Below are 21,158 nucleotides of genomic sequence, written 5' to 3' on the forward strand. Positions count from 1 at the left end.
TAACACCTTTTTCCAGATGTGTAGTAGGAAGATGTGGAATTTTCTTCTGATTGGCTGGGGGCTGTCTGTGTCTTGCAAGAATGCTTTGCATCAGGATAAAAGTCTATAGAAGCAAAACAATTTCCTGAAGGCAAGCATGGCCTGTATTGGTACTGCCATCCTAAACAGGTCTTCTTGGCACCCTGCAAACAACTTCTTGTCCTGGTGGTTGCCAAACACATGTAATTCCTCTTACAGAGAACAGAAGTTTTCTGAATGAGTTTCTAAATAATACTCTCAAGTTTGCAACCCTACTCTTACCTGTCTGGTATCATTAGGCGTCTCAGCCTATAGTTTGGGAACTGTCATCAAAGCCTACAAGCTTCTGCTAGGCCAGTAGCACTAGTAGGTGTGGAATTGAAATAGCTGCTACTCTTCCATTTGCATGATGGGTATGGGTCAATATGCAAAGGCTTTCTCTAGGCATCTCTTTAGGAAGCGGAATGTGATCCCCAAAATCTTGTTTTTATACATACATTGCCCTGAAAGCCACCCAAAGTATATTTACAAGAGAAGTGTCTCTTTCTTTGGGTGTCCTTGAAAGCCGCAATAAAAGATGATCATAGTGCAAAACATATTGGCCTCATTCTCAGATGTGGAGACAGGTGCAGTGTGATTACATGACTTTTGCCAGGTAATTGCACTCCTCACTGAGAAATTGAACAGCACCTATATGAACTTCACAGCACTGAGCTGAGGTTCCAGTGCAGCTTCAATGTTAGCAACCTGTAGCCCAGACCACTACGTAGCTTTGACTCACAGTTGAATACCATACAATAGCAGTCTAAGTTGAAAAATTAACAATGTACGCATTTATCTTCCCCAGGGATGTGATGAGTTTAGGGATCACGTTGGTTGGTCATCAAAAGAAAATCATGAGCAGCATTCAGACTATGAGAGCACAAATGCTACATTTACACGGCACTGGCATCCAAGTGTGATAGACATTTCTCCCTTATGAGGGAGGTGACAGACTGAGAGAACAGCACTGGCCTTCAGTATATATGAAGTGCTGCTAGAAGACACTTGATTTCCTGGGTCCTTCCTGCAGTGAATAGAAGAGCTACAAGAAGCACCTACAGACTTGAACTCCTAAGTGCCACCAGAATTTATGAAAAGGGAATTAGGATCCACCAGTGGTGGCAAGGAAAACAGCAGTGACAATAAACAAAGTACTACCTGAATAAACATACAAACACCTTGAGCTCTCTAACCTCCTTTTTATCTAATAGACTTTTTAAATGTACATAAAAATTTAAAAAAGAATATATTTGTCAGATAAAATCATGATATTATTGTTGAATTCAACAAAATATTTTCCTTAAATCTGTGATTTCTGAATCTTTTTTTAATCATTTGTGTTTATTCTTCATAAAGACTTTCTTTTAGTATGATGTTTATATCTTTGGACCTTTTTAGTGCTAATTCTATGACACATTACTACACTGGGTACCTCTGAAGGATTATTTGAGTTCCTAGAGATTTAAGAAGCATGACCGAGCAATGTATATCTGTCCGAACTTTGGTATCCTTTTGTGCCATTTACTTTTGTTAAATCAGCACCGTATTGACATGGCTAGCTAATTGGCAGGGAGTCAGGAAAATGCAAGTTGCCAAGAGCTCTGATATTTTTTAAAGAATTTTTTAAGGTTACACATATACTATCTTTTAAAAGAAAATAAAAGAAAAAAAATAAAAAGAAAAAAGAAAAGCAATAATGACCCCTAAGTAGTTCTAGGCACTTTTAGCAAATTGTTTGCAAGATGGTTTTAATGGACTAGAGTTAAAGTGAGATATATTCTAAGTAGATCTACAACTGTAAACCTGCTGAGACACGGCATTGAATGGATGAGTGATTGTAGGAGTGTCTCAGAACACGGGTGCAGTTCTCCAGTGTTACCTAAACCATTTAATCTGAGCACATCGCATTTTTTTTCCAATACTCTGCATTAGCAAATCTGAAAGAAATAGCTGGCGTATATTTTATATGAGTTTAAGCTGTCACACAGTCCAGCTGTCAGAAAAAGGACATAGATTTTATATGAGAACTGTAGAGCATGAAACAAGGGGCAGTTCAAAATTTTCAAGTTTTTTACAGGCTTTTGCTGCTCTGAACAAACGTGTGTGCGTGCTCACACAAACACAACAGTCACTCATCAAGAACACAGATGAAAGAGTAGTTGCTCAATGGAGTATCTTTTTTACGCCATTTATTTACATATTAATTTTGTTTGATTGAAATATTTACCTACCACAAGCAATAATGAAAAGGTGTCTTTACAGATGTTGCAGGAATGTATATGAACCAGAGAGAAATGCTTTAAAAAATAGAAATCTGAAAATTGTGAACTACCCCAGCAACGAAATGCTGTACTTCCAAAGAGAATTGGGCTGCTTCTATTGATTTTGATAGAGAAAGATCCCAGGGATCAGTCATAAATTGGTCTTGTTTGATTATGTGGGCATCCACACAAAAAAAATAAAAACAAAAGAAAAACCCTGTAAATGTTCCTTTGTAAAACTTGTAAATTTTATTTATACTGTCTTGTTTTGTACACACATTTATGTGTAGTGAGCTCTGAATACATTGAAAATGCACTATATTTTTCTATTTTACTTCCAGAGCATCACAAACAAACATGTATATTCAGTGCTACATAATGTGTTTTCCCACATTTAGGACCAAAGATAGTTATCAAAAACTTAAATGCATCATTTTCCCTCTCCTTTTTTCTCCCCGTTTTTAGATCACTGTACAGTGTTATATTTGTCATTTTATTTATTTTGTTTCATTAGAAAAATCATTTGGTTATACTAATTTTTTGTCCCCCCTGCCTTTGTTAAAGAAAAATCTGTAAAAAGCTTTTAACTAGCATAATCCCGTTACATAGACACTTCCATTTGTAATCTTTGTAATAGACTGTAAATATATTTTTGGAACTATAATGCAATGTGCATAAGGGTTATTTTTCAGTGTCCATATATGATTGTTTATACAATTCACAGCACTTTACAGTCATGCTGAGAAGCCTAATTTATTGCCTGGATTTGGGCAGAGTAAGAAAAAAAAGGTGAATATTCTTATTTCGTATTAGATTGTCATTCAGTAGAAATGGAGTTATTTTCATGTATGCAGCTCAAGATGGTTTTTTAACTATTAAAATTAATTTTCTAGAAATGCTGTAGAAGTAAGACAGAGACTAGACTGCATGCCCAACATTGAAATTAGTGCACGCAAGCACTCGGCCAAGGCACCTCGAGTAGCCATTGGAACACTCTTAATTAAGAAACATCCATTTTGTGTTATAACAAATGCTAAGTGCCTCACTATTGTGGTGAGCATCTGTGGGCAACTGCACAGGGTGCTTGTCAGTTTTGCTGCTGCTTTAGGTGCCCAGCTATGAATTTAGGAGTCTTTAAGTTCAGACACCTGCTTCCTTATAAATCTCGGCTGTTGCTTCTAAGGGCTTGGTGATTGAAGGTGCGACGCAGCAATTGCTGAGAACCCACAAACCCTAAATGCAAGAGAGTTCAGGCCAGGCTTCAACTTTAGGACTTGTTCAGTGTTCTGAAGCACAGAGGCCTCCGACCATGTGTGGTGACCTGGGCTCACACACGTAAAAGTGAGGGTCCTAATGGGATTTCTTCCTTATTTTCCTTGTTTAATTTAAGCCATCTTCTTTAAATAGTAAATATATTTTAGCATTCATCTATATACCTTGACTGCCTTAATGTTGCCACAGATTTTTACACATTTGGAAGTGGTAGAGTAGACCCACAGTAGAAAGCACAATTGCTATCAATACTCCTATTGTATCTATCTGTTCAAAACATTACTGCAATTTAGAATACATGTGTGTAAATGGATTTGTAGAGCAGCAACATATTGACGTTGGTTGCAGTTCTCCAGGTTCCAGGAAAATATAGTCCAGTGTAAGAAAAATAAAGTGCCAGAGAAAGTTGATGTTCATGGGAGGAACTGAAGAAAAAATTGGGTCAGAGGGAAAATTAAAGGCTAAATGACAAAACAATGAAATTATCTCAGTTCTGGCTTAATTTCATTGAAGTTGGAAATTGTGCATCATTAAAGACAGATTATCAGGCTGTCAGTTAGCAGTGAGACTGTTCTTGACTTTATCTATCTACAAGCATCTAAAAGAGAGATGCCTAAGAAAAGCAGGATGAATCTCCCTCTGGGAATGCTTATCTCCATTACCTGTAGAGGGAACCCAGATGATTAGCTTAAATTAGGTATCTTATGTCTAAGTAGTTAAAGTTAGGTGAGGTGATTCCTATGCTGTATGTCCTTGACTGCTACAGTTTCCCCCACAAGATGAGTGTTGCATCTTCTCCACTACTAGTATGTTCCAAAATCTATTTAAACTGGGCTTTATCACAGAGAGAGGTGGGTGGGTTTTTTGTTTGGTTGGTTGATTTTTTTTTTGATTCAGAGATTTGTAAAAGATCATCTAAATACTTTTTGTGTATGGGTATTAATTCTTGAAAAAAAATTGTGTTTGTTCTGAGGAAGACCTGCCTAGTAAATTACAGTTATTTACTATTTGGAATAATCAAAAATACTTGCTGACATACTGCTTCAGTCCAGAGGTTATATGATCAGATATGATAGTTGCTGTTCGCAAAACCGTGTTTATCTAAAGCCTTGTCATGTAAAAATCTCCAGGAGGCAAAGATGCTTAAATGTATCTCAAATTGAATGTTGCCCTTAATATCTCAATAACTGAGCTCTGTCTGTATTATTCTCCATTTAAAATGAGTTTTTTATATTTGTTTAAGCTGGAGTTATCTGGCATCCACTGAGGGAGTTTGAAAAAATGATTTTAAATTAAATTTGCTTTTCTCCACTAATAGTAATATACGGTAAATAGTTTCCACTGTTTTGAATGTTACAAAAATCTATTGCTTTAATGTGGGGGATGAAGGGGTTTATTTTTGTTTTGTTGTTGATATTTTTTTACATTTATTGGTTAGTAGTTGAAATAAAAAAAAAATAATAATTTGTCCTTAACTTTCTAAAGAATTCATATGTAGCGGTTTTGAGAATGATTTAAATTCTGTGTCTTTTGAGTTATTACTGAGACAGTGATCAAGTCACTACAGTCATAATACCAAGTGATACCGAGACACCCTGACACAAGGGTGGGTTCAGGCAGCATTCTGTTTCCCAGTAATGGTGCGAAGCAGTCCATCAGCTGTGTGCAAGGAGTGAAGGCCAATTCAGCCAAAAAAGAGGGGTCATTTCACCTTTTAAAATATCTATGTGTGTCACATTAGAGCTAACACATCCTTAATGCATTACTTCCTCTCATGCAGATAGAAATTGATACACTTGTAGTATGTGTTTGGGTTTTGGCGGTTTGTGTTTGTTTGTTTGTTTATTTTATTTTGAACAAGTGACATTTGGAGTGCTTGTGGAGGAGAATGCTTTCCAGACAGGATATCGAGCCCAGTTTAAGAAAAAAGTACAATACAGATTCCTTGTCTAGGAGTCATTCTGGCAGCAGGTGATGTACGACTATCCAGGCAGTTGGTGCTGTGATTTGCTGAGCAACTAGCACAGCAGAGCTTCTGCATGTACAGGACCTGGTAGGATTGTACTTCTGATGAATTAACTGATACGTAGAAACAGGCTTTTTCTTTTTGTTTTTTCCTCCCACTAACTTGGAATGGAATGGACTTGCAGATGGTAGATTTGGGATTCGCAAGACTACTCAAAAGTCAGCCTCAAACTAATTTCTAGTAAAACAAGAAATTCTGGGCAGCAGCCTGTATTTTCTCTCCTGTTCCCTTAAGGGTTGTCAAATGTAGCCAACAATTACTTTTAGGCAGAGATCTTTATTGTTTGCATAATCAGTCTTCTATTTACTTGGGAATAGGCACTTCTGTAATTCAATTTCCTGTGAAAAGAGTTGGGGAGGGTAGAGGGATTACAAAATTTGGGAAAAAAAGCCATGAGAAGAAAGGAAAACCCAATCCAGCAAATGACCTGTGAAACCCAAAGTATGACTGGGCTCACCAGTTTTATAAAACATTCTATAGAGGAATTTTAAAAATAGAAATGATTAAACCATAGGCATAAAATCTGCAATATCCTGACAGAAGAGTAGGGGCCGAATGCAAGCTAGATTTGTGGGGGTTTTTTCCTCTCTGGATTTGCTTTTCTGAAATTTTTAAGTTAGATGTTTTAACACGTGTATTTAGAGTAAAATCTGTTAGGAGAGGCTAAGGGACAAAATTACCTTGTCTATAATATGCATTAAATTCTCAGTACACTTTCAGAGTAGGTAAAGGATAGGCAGTTTGAATGTGAAAGGTATTGTGATGTATATGCTCTACAGACTGTGTAAATTATGTCCACCTAGATTGTGAAAGGATAAAAATTAAAGAGGAAAACACTCACCTTTTTTCCCCTGTGAAAAGTCAGAGGATGGAAGGGAATGGAAAGAAAGGCCTATGAAGCCATTCAGGATGTCTGAGTCTTAAGTCATAGGGCTTCACAAGACATTGATGGCGGGGGAGTTAAGGACTGTCAAGATTTTTTGTTTAAGTAAAGCGGGACCGTTAATAAAATATACCTAATAATCTAATATGGAGTGGTTTCAGTACTCTGATTTTTCCTTAGGCCAGATTGGAATTTGTCAAAGAGACTAAATTGAGACAGATGGGAAAGCAACTGGTAATACACAGCTCATTCAAGCAGACTTGAAAGAGACATAAAGGAGAATTTTACATTAAAAGCCTGAAAATAAAACATGAACTCTGATGATATTTACTCTCAGAAGGTTTTAGAGTAGTTTTCCTTAAGTCTAGGGTAATGATAGCAGATTTTAGCACTGATGCTATACAAATTGGGTGAAATTAATGTCTAATTAGAATGACCAAAAAAGAACCACAAGTCAAAAAAGAGTTGATGTCTTGATAGACTGTGAAAAAAGACGGAATACAGCCATGCGAAACTTGTGTAGCCAGCCAAATGAATCTTGGACAAAACAAGACATAATACCTAGTGCCAGAAGAGCTAAATCAGGAACAGAAAATCTATTCATCCATGGACCGAGGCTTCTGTGTTTAAGTGAACCAAATAACCAATTGTAAAACTGTGTTGCTAATAATAATTAATACTAATAATGAAAAACTACAATTTGGAGGTCATCTGATGAATCAGAATATACATAACTCTGAATAGCACAGTGCTTAAGCCATAGCAATGTCCAATAGAGTTCCATGTTTCTGAGTATTTCCAGTCAGTTGTAAAACGGACATCATAGCTCCAAGTCCATAACTTCCTCTTTTATGCTAAAAAAACCCCAACCCAAAGGAACGCTGAGGAGTCTGTAAGGTCTATCAAGAGCAATAGAAATTATCTTCTGAGTATTTCCTTGGAATTACCAAGAAAAACATGAGTTTATCTCTTACATTTAGAAACAAACCTCCTGCTCCAAAGATGACTTCTCGCTGAGAATAAAAATCACCTAGTAGTTTTACTGGGACAACCAAACCTGGCTTGAAAAAGGCTATACTAAGAATGATAGATGGATTGTATCCACATTGTTCCCTTGCATTTCATATCCATAGAAACATTACTCAGGCAATTTCTTGACTATCATTCAACATGTCATACTATACCAGTTTCCACTGTCTTTTCTGAAGGGCTGCATGTCCATCTTTCAAGATGTCTGATGGAAAACATGTTTCAATTTCCTTTCCTCAGGGACCGACCAGCCTATGCCAAGAATGCATGTGTATCTTAAGAGTAAAAAAGGTGCAGAAATCTCAGATTGGTTCTCTACAGGATGTTCTTTTCAGTCACAGTCATAAATTCAGTGTTCTTCCATTGAGGTTGCGCATAGTAAATTGCATAAGAAATGTGATTTGTCTGGAATAAACTTAGTAAAATCATCCAGATAGCTCCTGAAAGCCACTCAGAATTCTATTTCAGGTCCTAAGGTATGGGTAGGATTTCATTCAGAAAATGGTTGGTATGGGAAGTCTGTGTGTTCAGTTTTCACACTCTGTAAAACGCTCCCCTTACCAAAGTAGGGAGTTTGTTGGGTAGCAGATATCCTGCCACTGAAGCTAGATAATGAATACAAAATCTATTTATAAGAATAAACAAATAAAAATCAAATTCTGTTGCAGAATTAGACCAAGTCTTAAATCCTTTATCGTTTCATCTTGGCAGCACTTGTTTTTTTTTTGGTTTTTTTTTTTTTTAATGTGGGCTCAGTAGAAAAGTATGATGGGTGCAGAGAACAGAAAAAGAGAATGGGGTCGGGTGGAGTGAGGGGACTCTATGGGTGGGAAAGGAAAGGCTGAGAGGCGGTGCTGGTACCGTGGGTGGCTTTGGGCAATCTTTGTATTTCTCCTTCAAGATCTTTGTGGTGGGAGCCTTTGCCCTCATCCCTCTATACAAAATAGCAATGTCTTCTTCCCTAGTAGCCAGTGTTTGTACCCTCATGGGCTGCTGAAGAAGGGTTAAATTCAAATCCTATATACCTATAGAAAGACATTAAACCAGGAGGGCTTTGAGAAAGTTTCCTAATGAGGATTTTCCTTTAATATTACTAGGCCTCCATACCATGAAAAAAATGACTGATTGTTGGTGTGGAGAGAAAGAATGCACCCTACTTCCTTACACACTCCAGTTCATCCACTGCTGAGAGCAGAAAGGGGGGTGGGAAAAAGGAAAAAAAAAAGCTTTCAAGCATATCTTCATAGTGCTCTTTTCAAGAGGAATAATTATCTCAATGCCCACATTGCCTAAACTTGTGCAAGAGACAAGTTGAAGTTTCCTTCTTGGTAGCAAAAGCATAGCAGATAGACCGTGCTGTCTGTTGCAAATCTCAGTCACAAACTGCCACCTATCTCATCAAACTGCATGCCTCACACTGGGGATATCTCCCAGACGGTACCTTTCTTGCAGTAGTTACTTGAGTATCACAAGACCAAAGTCATAGAATCAAGGAATATCCTGTGTTGGAAGGGACCCATAAGGTTCAAGTCCAACTCCTGGCTTCACACAGGGCCAGCCAAGTCAGAATATGTGACTCGGTGCATTGTCCAGATGCTTCTTGAACTCAGCCAAGCTCAGTGCTGTGACCACTTCCCTGGGGAGCCTGTTCCAGTGCCCAATCACCCTCTCAGTAAAGAGTCCTTGTGCAGATGTCCATGTTTTCTTGTACAGAAATCCTTTGAGTTTTGGGAGATATTTCCCCATCCGTGAGAAGAAGGGAAAATTTTTTCTGCACGTAATGGCAACAGGGTTTCCCTGGGGGGTAAGCAGAAGACAACTGTGAAGAAGGAAAGTTTAATACCCCAGTAACAATAAATGCATCATTTATCTGTGACCCACAAACTATGGATCACTCCACATGATTTGCACTCTTATGTGCAGAAACCATTAGTCAACACAAAGTAAGAGTCTGTGTATGGTGGAAGGGTGTGTTGAGCACAGAACTGTCAGACAGGCTTACATGTGAACTGCCCAGGAACACCAAGAATACGAGCTAATGCAGTATATTATCCAAATCTTTCTGTTGGCAGCACAATTTAAGAGGGAGCTGAATGACAGAAATCTAAACACCTAGTGAGGAGACAATTTCAGGGCTAGTGGGAGGAAAGGGTTTCCTTCCATGACCATAGCCCCATAAAGAATGTGGGAAAAGTATCTCCTCATTCTTTTATACTATTATAAACCTATTTCATATGGATTTTATTAAATTAATATAGATGGATTAAGGAAAGTCGTATAGAAACTAATGCTTTACCTGGGTTATCTGCTTCTGAATTATTTTCTGAAAAAGAAAGAAGATATCCCCTAGATATATTGTTTGATTTGGTATAGGAAAGTATCTTAATAATTATGGAAAAGAAACAAAAATCTTATAAAGTAAGCCTTCAAAGCAGCTAATACCGGTTTTAGACTTGTATTTTAGAATAGAATTCTGTAAAGCTGAATTTATCTTTTTTTTTATCATCAGATGCTGTCAAGATATTTACATTTAAAATCCTAGAGGACTGCACATTATGTATTTCACAATGCTCTTATAAGTGGTTGCATGATATTTAAAGTTGAATTTTCAGGACTAAATTGACAGTGCTTCACTTTAGATACCAGAGAAACAGAAATCACATATCAGAATACAGCTATGCATCTTCATGTCATTGTGTCATCACAGCATACTTTTGCGTAACAGAATATCATATTTTGTAGAACCATAAGTTCTATTGTGTTATTCATATTTGGTTTGTATTTAAGGCATTATGATGATGGAAACCCATGTTAGTTAAGGTTAGTGAACATTAGTAAGCATGGGAATGTGATGTAAATTGTTAGAAACTAATTGCTGAAAGGAAGGAGGTATCTCACAACAGTGATGTCCAGCTGTTACTGAGCTCACTTTCTCTCCTTGACTAGCATAAATGCCAGAACAAGCCAGCAGACTGACTTGTGCTTATTGACAACTGAATTGTCACTACCCATAGTTCAAAATACATAGCTGATGGAAATGTAACACCTGTCTAGCATCATTCTACCTCTCTTCCCAGGGAGGTCCACCTGATTTTTTTGTGATTTGATGAATGGCCCACTTCTTTTCTGAGAACACACGGGAATTTTACATATGCATAGAAAGAGTAAGACTGACTCTACAGCTTTGTGATGTGGGAAGGTATTATGAGACCAACGTGATAGCTTCAACCTCTGTGTGGGAAGGGAGAGAGTCTGTAGGTATTCATATATTGCCAAACATTTTGAGCTGCAGCAGCTTGCCTGGGAAGAGCCAAAATTCCCTCCAAATTTCCTTCCTGCACTGTAGAGTGTCTTCCTTTCCTGAAGCACCTTTCCATTCCAGAAATCTTCTCCTTCTTACTCTGAAATTGGTGCTTGTGCCATGTTGTTATGTTGTTCTGAGTAAAACTGAGATTTTTCATGGAAGAAGTTGAGTGGTCTGTCATGTCCCAGAAGAGCTAATATCTTGATCTGCAGGCACTTCCCTTTCCCATATCATTCTACCATTACTTAACTGTTACATAAAATGCCTATGTTCCTTCGATCCTACTTTTAAATATCTTTCCTGATGAAAGGATGAATTTAGGTATCTCCTTTCAGAGAAGGTTTGGGGCTCTGAATGCCCGAAAATAGCTTCCTTACGACTCATCCATATTTACTGCATGGTGGCACACCCAAGACCCTCTGAGACCAAGTTCTCGTTAAGTTTCCTTTCTGTGGAAGTTACAGTGTGTGTGGTAACTTGTGTGTGTGCGCGATAGTTCTGTCCCCTTTTTGACTACAGGTATGTTCTTGGCGTGCGTCAGAGTACTAAGTCCAATCATAAAGATATCCTAACCAAGAAATGAAGCCATGTGTCACACAGGGATCTTTGTCTCTCGCTTGTTGATGTTTCATACTTGTTTGCTTGCACCTGGTCTCTGCTCTGGTGAAATCAGTACTTAGCAGTGAGAACCAGGTGCAGCCCAGACTAAAACCACACATAGTCCAGGGTATACACACATCTCATGGATCTCTTGATCTGGAGACCTTCATCCTGGTGCTTAGAGACAGAGCCAATATAAATGTAACCTGAGGTTTTAAATACCCATGCATCTAAGTTCCACTTGTGACTACCATTTGCCTTTAGCTTTGATTAAATTCACGTCAATCATTTTTACCAATTCAAAGACTTACTTGCCTTCAAAATAGCAAAAAAGAAACTACCAGAGTCAAAAAGTCTTTCTTTTGGAAAGGGTTTCTCCTCAGAGTTCCATTTTGCTGCATTCTTTTCTCATGCATTCCTTCTACTACTAAGGTTTCAAAGGACAGGTGCAAAAAAAAAACGTAATAAAAGTGAGGTTGAGCTTAGTTAATACCCTCCTTTCATGTAAAATTAGTGCCTAAGACACTATAATACAGACAGAAAAAATAAAAAAACATTCTGTCCCTCCATCAGGTTGCTTCCTCTAGCTTTTTTTTTTTTTTTAACTAAATCTCAGACATTATGGCTATTAATATTGTCAGATCTTCTCAGCTTATCATAAAACATCTGCTCCCATTTTGTCCAGTTTGGTGACAGAGATGTATGGCATGCTACAATGTATTAATAATGCTCTTCTCTTGAATGAGTATATTCCCTTTGATTCGTGCTGTTAAATAATCTAATCCATGTGCTGGAATGACAGATAGTGCTTAGAAATCAGCTGTAAGAATATTGGTTCATATGGCAGGGGGACATTCCTCTGCTGGTTTATTTTTCTTTAGTATTAATGCTACATTGGCTTGTCTCAACATTTATAATAAATTGCTTTTCTCTCAAGAATTTTGAAATAATTGAGTTAAGAGATTGCTAACCATATGTAAAATAATTTCAAGCCAGTCCTGGCCTATATGCATTAGTCCCAAAGCTGTATTGTTTTAGAGATTTCATGTGGCTTGCCTGTCACTAAATATACAGTAAAATCCACATCTTTTTCTTTCCTTTTTCTTTTTTTACACTCTGAGTTGTGGGGTTTTTTGGCAACACAAGTAACATAAACATTGTCTTGTGGTGCCTAATATCATGTAATGACTGAGACAAGTCAGTAAAATGTTTTACAAGCTTCTTCAACAATATGAGAGCTTCTGATAATATGAGCTAGGCTAGAGTCTATTAGCTTACATGCTAGAATCTCCCCACCATGTGTATGCTTTTTTAATTAAGCAGAGTTTAAATTGAACACACCCATTCCACCCTTTTCCTGCTTTTCTGTTTTAAAAAGTTACCCTACATCTTCTCCCAGTCCTTAATTTTATATCCAAACACCCATCTGAAAAACTACACCTCACTCATTTATTTCCTTTATTTCCAATACTGAAATTGTCAAGTATAACCCTGTGGCTCATTGAGATCCAACGTGAAACACAACTACATTTCCTTCATGTCTGAGGTGTTCGCTTGGGAATCTTTGCATTTATTGATGTTTACCTAGCTAGTGGATGAGAATTTTTGTCGAGTAGTGGTGTATACATGGCAATGACAATGATAGTGTAATTTGCCTCTATTACTTCCTGATATCAGGATTCTGCTGCACTGCCAATTTCATATCTGTTGTTATTATTTGTTTGACAGAATCAAAAACATGCCAGGTGCTTTGCAAAACAGAGAACAAGAAAAATCCCTTTCCAGAAGAGATGACAGCCTGAATAGAAATGGCATAATGGCAGGAAACAAAGGAAGCAGAAAGGGGAAGCAAAACAAGAGTTATAACCATAAGATCATGAGATTGGTTTGGAGGCACAGTGAACGCTATGAGGCATTTTTTTAAAGCGCATAAGGACTGTAGTTGGGATTAGAGAATGGAAATGTAGAAAAGAAGCTTGGAAAGGAATGGAGAAGAAGGGAGGAACAGACTGGCAACATGAGGAAGAGTAAACAGAGGTGTATGGGAGAGGCCAGAACACACATCTGACAAACTGAGGATTATGACTAATGCCAAGAATGAAAGACCACATCTGAAGAGCGTGATGATTTCAGGAGGATGGCGAAGCAGGACATGGCGATGCTGCTAGGGAGAGAAGAGCCAGCAAAGCTGCCCTGGAAGCCTGCCCTGGAAGCTCCTCACACTAATATAACCCTGCTTCCCCATCTTCTTTCTAGCTCCCCCCTTATACACAAAACATATATATATAGAAGAGCAAAGGAGAAGGAGAAGCAGTTAAATCAAAAATTTTCCAAAGACCCTGCTGGGGAAGAAGTTTAAACTGGGATGATACAGATTTACTCCTACTGATGCTGCTGCTGGTAGCAAGCAATCAGAAAGTATCCTGTTAGCTTTTCTCATGCAGACAAATCAATGGGAGTCTTTGCCACTACTTGCAAATAGGCCTTGCTGAGAAATGCTCAGTAAAATTATAATACTCCAGCTAATCCAGGACATTTTAAAAATGTCCTTTCATTCTAGATCAGAAAGAAGCAGAAATTATGACATTCACAGTGAAATGGAAACAAGGACGAAAAATACTTGAGCAGTTTCTTTTAAAGCTGAAAGCAGCCATTTCAGTAATACAGAAAAAAACCCCAAAAACTTTTCATTAAATTTTCTGATACCATTTGAAATTATTTAAATTATGTTGGGTTGGCTTTTTTAATTTTCTTCTAGAAAATCGATGTTGTTTTTAGAAGGAAACTGAAAAATTGCCATTTTCAATCAGTCAGACATTTTAAACTACACTGATTTCCAAGTTAAGAATTCCTCAGGAGTAAGAAAGCTGCAAAGTGGCCAGTCTAATCTCTTCCTCACTTCCTTCTCCTCTGCTTCGGTGATCAGACATGTCTAATGATTAGGCTGCAAAGAGCAAAACCAGTTTCTATGTCTCCCTGAGAAAAGGCAGTTTGCCAAATTCTTTAAGAATTATTAACTAGATCTGCTTACAGGAAGTCACATCTTTGCTGCAGACTATGTCTCCATTTAAATCCTCCTCACAGCTATTCCATTTTGCCTGGGAAAGTTTATCAGAAAGCACACTGGAAAGGCTCAGATCTTTCTATTTCCAGTGAAACTATTTCTAGACATAGTTATAGCTTGGCAGATGTACTGGTATGACAGTTGAGATACTACTGCTGGTAAAGGAGTATTCTATTTGGCATATATATACACTTTTTGCTTGGTACTTCGAGCCACAAAGTATTGATGTTTAGGGTACTATAGGTACTTACCCATTGTACTTTTTCTTATAAGTTTTAGAGGACAGCATTGGATAAATTTTTCTTCTCCTTCAGGGTAACAGAGCTTTGCATGAGTCATTCATCTTGAATGTACACCAGAGTGATATCAAGTTAGTTGTTGTGACATCTTATCAATATGATGCCCATTTTTAGTCTCCTAGCAGTGGAGTGATTTAAGTATTGTCTAGTGGAGACAATGGCCTCATTTAAGAACATCTTGGTGACTCTGGATAGGGTTCAAATAATTTATCTAGGTGAGTAGGACACAATTGAAAGTCATAGCTGAAATATTACCAAAATTCCTTAACCGGTTGGGTTTGTCCATCATTTGTTTGAAGATTTTGGTAAATGGTGGCTTACTGGTTTCTCAGATGGCAGCAATGGCCAAATACTTTTTTTTTTTTTTTTTTAATTTTCTGCAATTTGAACTTTGCTTAACTTAATTAAACTCTCAGGGTACCATTTTAGCAATGAGGTTTACAGGACCGACTCTGTCAATACAGAAACTGCAGCTATTAAGGAACATACCAGCTATAGAGAGTTAACACAATGTTCAGCAGGGCTTGAAGAATCAACCCCACCTCAGTAATCTCTCTCCACCTATATTGCGATAATGCTAGATTTAAATCATATAGCTATGGTTTTAATGTACATCATTTTCCCTGGTTAAGTCCCTCTTAAAATCAAATGTAGTTCAAAGTTGTGTAACAGACCACATGTTATTAAACAGAAGAGATCTCAAAGCAGTGTCATAGTACCTCCCTGTAACACTGAACTTTTTACTGACCATATTTACATATCTGAAAGAACCCTATTAACTTGGTTGCATGCAACTTTTTTGCAATAATAGACTCAGCAGAAAGCAGTATCAAAACATAGTTAACATTTCTGCTAATTGTATTTAGCCAGGCTCAAGATTTTGCATAATTTTTCCCCTGCTTCCGTGTGATAGCAGGAAGGTGTGCCGTGGAAGATGTGTGTACCTATCTTTTGGCCCTGAGAGAAGATTCTGCTATGTGCACCTTCTCACCCTCTGCTACCAAAACGAACAACAACAACAAATCAACCAAACAACCAAACAAAAAAGAAAGATAATTTCAATTGGGAAAGGTGGCACAACGTCTGAAAACTACCTTTTTAGTTTGGACACTGAACTGAATGTAGAATGTGGGAAGGGATTTAATACCTGCTACCTCAGTAGTTATGTGGTGTTAAAGGAAAAAGCCTGGAAAAAAAAAGTGTAGTATAATGTATCCTGAGAGTAAAGGACACCACAGTTATTTTGTCTGTATTTTTTTTTTTCTTTAACCTTACCAATACTTTTCCTGCCAATCTTTTCCTATTGTTATCTATTGACTTTTCCAAGAAGACACTTGGTTGTGCATAGAGTATGAATAGCTGCACTGACTCAAACCACAAGTCCACATAGCCCTGTGTATGTGACAGGTGCTCTGCCTTGGTTAGGGTCACAGTCCCATTGTTGTAAGGCCTCCACAGACCCCTGCAGATTAGGGGCACCTTCAGCTGTTGACTTCCAAACATCTTCAGGGCTCTGTATCCAATATGTACAGTTCCAATGCTTCCTAAATCAAGGGGTGCACTATGTTTAGTAGTCTGAATTTGTCCTAGATCCTGTGAATTTACTTTCTCCTTCTGTCTCTTTCTCTCTCTGTCTTGCCCTTCTTTCTTCCGAAATAGAATGACCAGGGCTGCATGAATTATTCAACATAAGAGTGTATGATGTATTTATACGGTGATATATATATATATATGTTTTCTATTTTGTTTACAGTTTCTTTCTTAATCATTCAAATATCCTGTTTCACATTTTTACTTGAGACTGAGTGCTTGACTTGATGTTTTCAGAGAGCTGTCTAATATTAATTCATTAATTTTTTTTCTTCTCAAATAATAGTTAATTTGTAGTCCCTGCCTGTGTATATATAGTTAGAGGTATTTTTCCTTGTGCGTTTCTTTCTGCTTTAATCAAATTTCATCACCGCTTTATTGCCATTGGCATTCAGAATTGTGAAATCATTTTGTAGTTCCTAACAGGCAGTTTCTGATTTAACTTTTAGAAATCATTTTGTATCACACTTTCTCATCTGACAGTTCTTAAGTTATCACATTTCCCTTTACTACTAATAAAAGTACTTTTGCTTAAATCCTTTGTTTTAATTCATGCCTCAATCCAGGAAGCTTTGCACACACTTAAGTGCTCAGTTGCTGTAATTCATTTCTGCATCTTTCAGGATGGGGGAGGGAGGCCTTCAAGCTATTGCCATTTATGTTTTGCTAATTGGAAACCTTATAAGAAAAATGTAGACCTTCTCATTGCCTACTGGTTCTGACAGATTGGTTATACAATGTTCCGAATGAAAAACTACTAAGGGCTAGATCCATAAAGCGCATTTAGGGGTAGCCTTTAGTCTTTCAGATGTCCTGTCTCCTTGTAGAAGCTGTAAACCCAGATTAGTCATATCCCTCCACACCAAATGAGAACAGCTGAGTGTTTAGCAACAGCCTCCAACAGCTCTGGCACACCAAGCAAGGAACAGGACGAGTGAACTGTAGAAAAAACCAAATGGGTGAAATAAAGGAAGTTCATGGTATGCAGATACTGATATCTTTCTCAACACTACCTTCCTCATCAGATTGCAGGGTGTTGCAAGGTGAGACTCGGGGTCGATCCCATAGTATCTGTTCCTCTTGTTTATCCCACTACTCCCTGCAGTGAGCTCTAGCCTCAAACTACAATGCTGAGGTACCAGTCCCCCTCTTTCTCTCTGTCCCAGTGAATTTTGCATTTTCAGGTTAAGGCAAGAACTGAATGGATTTTGGGGACCTACCCTGTCAGTACAAGCTCCCAAAGCTGCATTTAGCCACTTCTGTTTAATTGCAGTTATAAGCTGGGGTCTGTGTTGCAATACCAGTGAAAGCAGTGAGAATAATTTTTATGCTGACTTAGCAAATTGGTTAAATTTGCTTGCATGAAAAGAAATCTTTCTGGTCCTGTGTCTTAACTTCACTGAAATGGCATTATAGGAATTCTCAAAAACCTATTCTCTGACTACACAAGGATTATGTCATGACCCATATTACCTCTTGTGAATACTAGGAGTATGTAATTGTAGACAGGTGAGTAGACCCTATGAGTTATTAGTATTCATAACATACCAGAATTCTTACATAGTGGGGGAAACAAGTGGGCGATATAAGTGGGTGATGATTGACATTTAGTGTTTCTCAAGCCGAGTTGTGTTGAATATTTGAGATGAGGAATGGAGTGCTTATTTATTCACTTATTTATTTAGCAGAAACATCTCTACTTGCCTATATTTAAAAAAAACCCCAAAACATAAAAAAACAGAAATACGTAGCATTGTGTTTATTATTCTGTAGTTATAAAAGTAATTCTTTCAAAAGCTGTAGCTATACTCAGCTGGCTGGTGACAAAAGAGAAATAGCTGTCAGAGGAGTTTTGTGATGATCCCGGAGAAAGCATTGTGGATTTCCATCTGTTCCATTACAACACAGATGCCTGTAAATCTTTCTCTGAATCAGTAGAACTTTGAGAACTAATAAGCCAAAAATTGAGAGACTCAACAAAACATCAAATCAAATTGTCATGCAATGCATTAAAATTAATAAGCCCTGAATGGCTGCTAACACTATTATCTACATCTAAGTATCTGTATTGATATAAGCTAGTTCCTACATTTATAATTAATTTCTTATTTTCTCAGTTTATTATACATACATGTTGGCCCAGACTCCCCATTGCTTCATTTTTTTTTATTTGATTGCTGATGATAACATAAATGGGTTCTGCTTTTTAATTGACAGATATTGAGTACAAATGGCAGGGAGTGAACCATTTTCAGTACAGTCTCTAGTCCTTCTCTTACCTTCAATCGGACTTACTCTTGAATCCCTTCATTGGTTCTCAGGTTCATTCAAGAATATTCTGTCTTTTTAGTTGCATTTTGAACATAAACTATACATAGATTATTGAAACATGGGTTGGGTTCAATGCTCTAAGTCCTCAGATTTTAGGAAGTGAGAAATGATTGATTATTTAAAGGAAAAAAATCTTCTCTACTTCTGTAAAAATCAAAACTTTTCCTGTACCATAACTTTGCACCAACTGCAGAAATATATTTTTTTTAAAATTAATTAAAATAAAAGGAACTGCCTAAATCAGTGCCTTTTCCTTGACATGTAGGGCCTTGATTTATTTTATGCTTTCTTATGCATGCACATGCCTGCAATTTTCTGAGTAGCCAGGGAAGTCTCTCTACTTTAATATTACAAATGAACTTTTAAACAGTGGACAGAAATTCTTATCAAAGCTGAAATATCAAGGAAAACAAATTGAAATGGTCAGTTTGGAGGCGTGCTTTCTAATAAATACAAGGAGTCGGTTATATGCTTGATTAAATATCTCACCTAAGTGAAAATGGGGAAAAAAAAAAGAATATGAACTGTTGTCAACCATGATTAATACTAATTTGGACAGAATGTTTCAAACCTCACTGTAATCTGCCCTTGAAGTAACTATCCCCAGAACAATAGCACCATTTCAAAATTGTATCTCGATAACTGGACCTGGCAGAAATTTCTTCAGGCAATTTAAGATCTACAATTTTTTTACTGCATTTATATTGTCAAGAATTTGTCAATTAGCCTGTAAAAAATATACAGAACAGCTAAAAACTTTGTGCTGTAATGTTTTCTAATGTGTTGAAAGCACAGTTTAAGCAAAACTTGCAGAAACAATAAGGAAGCACAACAAAAGAGAAGACTTTTACAGGTGAATCAAATTAAGTCTAAAGTCAGTACAACATGCTAATGTTAACTCTACCAAATAAAAATGTAGGAATTGTCATACTAGTCCATTCTTTATAATATTTTATCTGTACAATGATCAACTGCAGATCCATTTTGATGTCTGAACAGAAAAAATAAAAATATGGATTTAGATACCTGTATTATCATATCCTAATTATCACCAAATTTGTGCATAAATCTTTAGGCAGATCTAGAACAAATTCTTGAGAAAATCTAAAAAGAACTTGCTCTAAGTTTACCATTTTCTCCTCCTACCCATAGATGCACACAGCCATTCAAATACACATGCAGAAATAGATGTAGAGAGGCCAATGCGGTTGTCTTACCTTTGCCTGTCCACTAAGGAATTAGAGGCATGTTCAGAATTAAATAACTTTTTAAGGAAAACTTTCCCTTTGTGTGATATCTGAATTGAAACTGTACAGAATCCTTAATGTGTATAAAGATGTAAATTTCTGAAATCAAAAACACCCCCAAGCACTTAGAGATGTGATCTTGCTCACCTGTCTCTGTGTACATCTTTTGCTTTTATTTTGAGAACACCTCATTGTGATGCTTTTGGAGAAGATTAACAGAATCACTGACTAACTGCATCACCCCAGGAAAAAAAAACCCAAACAAAACAAACCCAAACAAAAAAACCCACAAAATTATATAATGTATACTTTAAAGTAGTGAAAAAAGTCCCTCTTTCACCCTTGAAAATGGGGGCACTAGTTTCCCCATTTCTTTCCCCCCGGCTTCTCTCATATGCATCTTTATACTGAAGTATTCTCAAAGGAGAAAGCAGTGTAGAAGTTGTCAAACTCTTTTTTTTTTTTAATCATGATTGCCAGTGGGAATGGATTTGGTAAGGAGAATGTAACCAAGATTAAAAATATCAGGTGTTATTAGGTAATGAAATGTAATGAAATATCAAGGTCAACTTAATTTCTTGCCTCTTCTTATCTCTCTGACACGTAGTACTGTATCTCAGTAGCTGCCACCAACAGTTATCATCAGAGGGCTTGGTGTGATCTCACCCAATCTGATTATTGAACCTGAGTATAACAACAAAAAAGGAAATGGGAAACTCTTAGCAACTCTGTGTTTAGTCCACTTATTTTCAGCAGCATTATGAGCCTGCAGTTTCTGCCTTCATTATGCTACACTAATAGCCATGTTTGAATTTGATGGGATTGGTAGTTATTCATTTAGGAAGAGTCTGTAGCACCAAGCACACACATTTAACTACTACCCAAATAACCCCATCAAATGATAAAAGATAAGATTTCTTAGCAGTTCAACATCATTGCAATGGGGAAAAAGCTTTTTAGTATAATTCCTAATCGTGTATGGTTTCTCATCAGCAGCTGTTTCAGCATAGAAAGTACCCATCGTAGCCGAATGAAACCAGAGAGCGTTTCATTGTGAGGGTCTGATCCAGCAAAGCTCACCTAGAACACAAGTACAAGAATATCCCATCAAAGATACTGTGATCATCCACATTATTAAAATTACATAGAAATGTAGGTTCTTTTCTGGATTAGGGTCTAAAGAATGAGGCTT

The 21,158-nt window shown here is 37.2% G+C and overlaps 1 protein-coding gene across 6 annotated transcripts in view; it reads left to right on the plus strand.

The window, feature by feature from the left end:
• EPHA7 (EPH receptor A7) overlaps window positions 1-13,359 on the plus strand; it is a gene marked incomplete at its 3' end in the record, with an annotated part of 166,694 nt that extends 153,335 nt beyond the window's left edge. For 4 of the 6 annotated variants that reach the window (XM_084261870.1, XM_084261871.1, XM_084261872.1 and 1 more), the window contains exon 17: window positions 866-980. In XM_084261870.1, coding sequence (XP_084117996.1) covers window positions 866-980 — 115 coding nt within the window. Of the gene's footprint in view, window positions 1-865; window positions 981-13,163 lie in introns of those variants that run through there. The other 2 variants (XM_084261869.1, XM_084261874.1) reach the window with 1 other exon arrangement.
• Window positions 13,360-21,158: the final 7,799 nt, after the last annotated feature.

Source organism: Gallinula chloropus, assembly GCF_964237585.1.
Source record: "Gallinula chloropus genome assembly, chromosome: 3".
Lineage (NCBI taxonomy): Eukaryota > Metazoa > Chordata > Aves > Gruiformes > Rallidae > Gallinula > Gallinula chloropus.